Genomic DNA, 4,962 nt, shown 5'->3' with positions numbered 1-4,962 from the left:
CGATTACAAGACTTTCTATATACTTCGTATATACGAGAAAGTAAAAATGAAATATAAACAAAAGAATATTTCAAACTAACTTTATTGGTAAAATAATGATGTATGTAAAATAAACATATCAATTTTATTTACTGCTGTATCAAAGTAGAAAAAGTAAAAAACTCAAAATATAAGCAAAAGAAAAAAAAGTGGAAAGAAAAAAAAAACTTTTGGCAGATACATTTTCTGTGTTTACACGTAAAACTTTGCTCTGAGAGAAAGTCTCTGTTCACAACAACGATAATCCGCCAAATGGCACTCATCCCTACACCTGAATGATTCACCTGGTTCGCTCAACCAAATATTTTGCGTGTTTTACGTTTTAAATATGCCAAAATGGTAATACATTAATGTATTTTCGTGAGGAATTTATACTCAAGGAGCGACGGAACAGCTTTTAACTTAGATATTATTATTTTAGTATATACGTGAATAGAACAAAAAAAACGCACATACTCAATTACATTCCCTTAAACATTGTAATTAAGTCTATTATTTTTGAATGATAATAATATCAAACATTTGATATATTTAATTACATCAAATCACACTAAAATCAATAAAAATTCTATCATACAAAAACTCATCCATTTTTGGTGTCAGCTGCCACTTCGAGGATATTATCTTCGTGCAATATACAGTTTGTAAACAACTTAATTTTGATGAATTCTGCTCGCAATTTCAAAGAAAACATTATTTTATTTTAACTACTTTACAAGGATCTTTCTCAAAACTCCCTTAACTCACTTGTCACTTGATACTATTTAAAAGAAATAACATGCAAATCAACAGGTAGGCGAGGATAAAACTTGTCTACAACATCAAAGATAACACAAGTAGGCTGTGTTCACTCGTGTTGTACAGCCCTTGGTTGCAGTTAAACTACAACATTTGTTGAGACAGGAAAACTTCGTTCTCAGTTTTCCAACCACTATCTTAAACATTAACAATCAATAAATATTCTGTCATACAAAAACTCATCCATATTTGGTGTCATCTGCCATAATGGAACTTCGAGGATATTATCTTCACCAATCGCTTTAATTAAATCAACATTTAGCTGTACGTTTCTTTCATAAAGTAGAAGCACCTTTCCCGGGTTGTCATGTGACATACTGTTCAACACTAGGTTGCAGTGCATCTGGAAATTATTGTCGTGAAAAAACTCTTTTGTTATAACTAGAATTACACGCCAGGTGGCGTTGATCTCAGCACACAAACCTTCATATTCTGGACGTCCTGGATCAAGATCTCTGAAGTCTCGAGTGTTCAGAAAAAAAGTTTGATGTAAATAGTTGCTTAAAAATGTAAAAAAGTCATCGTTGGGAGATGAAACTATAAATACGTGGTTTTGAAAATCTGTTAATCTTCTACGTGGTACAGTGCCAAGTATTTGAGCAACATAAGCCATAATGTACAGTTTACACCGCATGACAACAAAAGACCCCAAAAATATAATAACGATGACGCACAAAATAACAACAGAGACATAAAGATATTGCTGACCCACACACTGACGCCAAAATGTACCAACATTCCAATGTTTATCTAGTTGAGAATACAAACCAGATTCGTTGACACACAACAAATTGGAATCAAAATCTATTTCTACGTGTGTTGTAAGAATCCATTTGATGAAATAGAAGTTCTCACAACCACATGATAAAATATTTCCAGCTAAACGCAAACTTAATTTTCCGTTTCTCTCAGCCAATTCATCAAGTTCCATTGTTATGTCTTCCTCCAATGTCGAAATAGCATTTTCACTAAGGTCAAGTACCCGCAAGTTTGGTGTCAGCTTAAGGTTGAAAGGAATTTCAGTAAACCTGTTGGTTACAAGATAAACTTCTGTCATGTTAGGGTTAGTAGAAAAAGTATTTGGTGCGATAAAACTTAGAGAATTTAAAGATAAATCGAGAAGCTTTAGTGATTTTAAATTCATAAAAATTCTTAAGCTGTTAGATTGAAAACTATTTAAGTCAAATCTGCAGTTTGCCAAACCTAAGTTTTCAACTGCTGAAAATGAGTCTAAAAATGTTGGAGAAAAATCTGAGAAATCGTTTCCTGAAAATAACACTGTTTTAATTTTTGTTAAACCTTCAATTCTACCTGTAGCGAATTGAAATCCATTATCAGAAGCATCGAGATATTCTACATTTTCCATTCCAACAAATGAGATATTGATATCTAAATTAGCGCCGTCCATCAATTGTCCTATGTGAAGATATTTCAATGATTTGGACCCATAAAATATAATACTTTTCAATTTCGTATTGTTTTTTCTCTTGACAATAATTTCATCATATATTATATTTGGAGTTTTCTGTGACTTTAACTTGTGTAGATGTTCATTCTCAGACAGATAGTAGTCAGATATTTTAAACTTACTTGGCGTGGCAGGTCCGTTTGAAGAACCGTGGGCATACACATTTTGTAAGCTTCTTAAAGTTAATAATCTGATAAGCCCTAAGTTACTCCCAATCCATCTATTTTCAGATAAGTCCAAATATTCTAGACACGAATGCCAGGTTTCACTAACTAAAGCATTTTGATCAAGAATAAATAGAGAAGAATAAATGAATTCAAATCGTCGGACACAAATTTGTATAAGATACTTGGTTTTTTCTATATCGAGCACATCGTCTTGGATTGAATTACTCGTAAATCCTGTGGGGGCACCTAAAATAACTCTTAAAAATTTGATCAAAGTCATATTTCTTCCTACTAGTGGTTGAAGAATTTGTAAAGCTTGTTTTTTCCCTGCATTTACATACATGAGAGTAAAGCTATCTAACAAAGGCAAATAGGATAGGGCCTTGTTGCTAAAATTAGACAAGGTACCCGAGCCATCTATTTTTAATTCCTTCAAATGATTTAAATTTTTAAACGTGCTTTCAGAAATAGAATTAGAACAAACACTCAGAAAAATGTTTGTGAGTTTACCAAGTTTGTTAAACTCTGGTCCAAAGTTGACTGTTTCTCCTACACTGTCTATAGACAGAGTGGTCAGATTTGTTAGTGGACAAAGAAAACATGAAGGGTATTCACTCTTGGTGCAATCTTGGTCTTGTCTCAGATAGAGTTCCTTTAAATTAATGAGTGGAGAAAATATGCCCTCTGGATAGCTGTTGTTATCAAACTCCAGAGCATTATACTCTAGGTTTAGGACTTCCAGATTAATAAGGTCAGAAAATGCATTTGTGTGTATCTTGTATATTTTATTATATCTTATACTTAACAAACGTAAGTGTGTTAAGTTTTTAAACGTTTCGTTTTTTATTTCTGTCAAAAGATTGTAATCCAATACAATAACTGTTGTATTTAAAGGAAACCAACTTGAATTAACACGATCCAGTGAAAGACCTGTACAGTTTATGATGACGTCAGTTGTATTAATTGTCTGCTGACAGGGTGTGTTTGTCACTTTGAACGTATGACCTGTACTGTCATGGTACGTCTGAAACTGTCTGATACTTTCTGATTGTAGCTCTCTTACACAGAAGAGAGAGAATAGAATCACCACAGCAACCAAACCGCTTGCCATGATAGTTTCAATATTGTACAAGCATCTGACAAAAAAAACATTTTTTTTTAAAACAGTAAGTAGTCTGCGCTGTATTGGGCATGTTTGTTGGGGGTAGTGTGTGTAGGGGGGGGGGGGAGTGGATACCAATTTAATACTGATTGCAATTATGTATGATCCTTTTCTTTCCTTAACATTCATTCTGTAAAATTAAGGGAAACCGACACCTTTTTGAAATTTTATATATATATATATATATATATATATATATATATATATATATATATATATATATATATATATATATATATATATATATATATATATATATATATATAATCAACAAATCTCCAAATGAATGAAATTGGAAAAGTTCAAACTATTTCCTATATGAAAATAATAAATCAAAATTATTAATGGAACAGCCCGTGATATGCCTACATATCTTTTGTGTGAAGGTTTCGTTAGCAAAGTCGAAAGTCAATTTTAAAATCTCTAATAGTAATCAATTCCATCAAAATATTAAGCGATTGTTTCCAAACTACAGACAAAACAAGAGGCGTTAGATGGACACTAACAATTATTCTAGAGAACATATATATTTTTTAAGACAACAGTACCCTGCTAGTAGATAAACGGAATCTGAGAACTGCCAAAATGTAGTCAAAGACCGGCGGAAATGGAAACAACTTCTTGATGTTTCCTGTGTACCATGAATAATCTACCCATAGCCTTGATAATGAAACAGAACATTCACGTATCTCTTTAAATCTGAGAACACTCACGTCAGATTTCTTATCACCGATGCAGAACTAATAAAGGACGGGACAATGTGTGGCCAGATACCAACCAGATCTGATTGTTAAAAAAAAAATTGAGAAATCAAACAGCCGTGTTTTATTAAACAGATTATTTTGGTAAGTGTTTGTCTAAACATGTACAAAACCATGAGGCCCCTTTATATTGAGTGGTAATTAATCAATTAAATAAATAATTCGCAAAATGAAGAAAACGAAATAACTCACATTTAACATACGAAACTTATCATGTATTGTGTGACTCAGGCAACTTAATGTAACTTGTCTATCGCCAGTTTTAACCTAGACACCCTACTGTATTCATTCTGTTTATCGACATGTATCAGAACAATATCAATTGATTTATACAACAGGGACCTAAGAAAAATATGTATTGATTTATTGATTTAGAGCAGGGGTCTCCAAACTTTTTAGCCCGAGGGCCGGATTAACTCTTAAATATCAGTTCGGGGGCCAGAGTTTCTACCAGGCATCTCTTCGGCGTGGCGGATCCCCCCCCCCCCCACCCCAAGAATGTCTACTTCCCCCCCCCCCCCCCCACGAAATATAATTTTTATTGAAATATTTACAAGTATCCACCAC

At 33.1% G+C, this 4,962-nt stretch overlaps 1 protein-coding gene across 1 annotated transcript; it reads right to left on the bottom strand.

The window, feature by feature from the left end:
* Nucleotides 1-982: 982 nt before the first annotated feature.
* Nucleotides 983-3,583, bottom strand: LOC131928880 (toll-like receptor 4). The gene has a single exon (XM_059285028.1). The coding sequence runs from the start codon at nt 3,581-3,583 to the stop codon at nt 983-985; it is 2,601 nt and encodes an 866-aa protein (XP_059141011.1).
* Between the last annotated feature and the right edge of the window lie 1,379 nt (nt 3,584-4,962).

The sequence above is a fragment of the Physella acuta genome, unplaced genomic scaffold (assembly GCF_028476545.2).
Source record: "Physella acuta isolate Inbredline_101_S28 unplaced genomic scaffold, ASM2847654v3 ptg001559l, whole genome shotgun sequence".
NCBI classification, from domain to species: Eukaryota; Metazoa; Mollusca; class Gastropoda; family Physidae; genus Physella; species Physella acuta.
This window is presented reverse-complemented; position numbering and strand designations above follow the sequence as displayed.

Bases quoted from the DNA above. Each gene is read 5' to 3' on its own strand.
- LOC131928880 (XM_059285028.1), bottom strand. From the start codon at position 3,583: ATGGCAAGCGGTTTGGTTGCTGTGGTGATTCTATTCTCTCTCTTCTGT.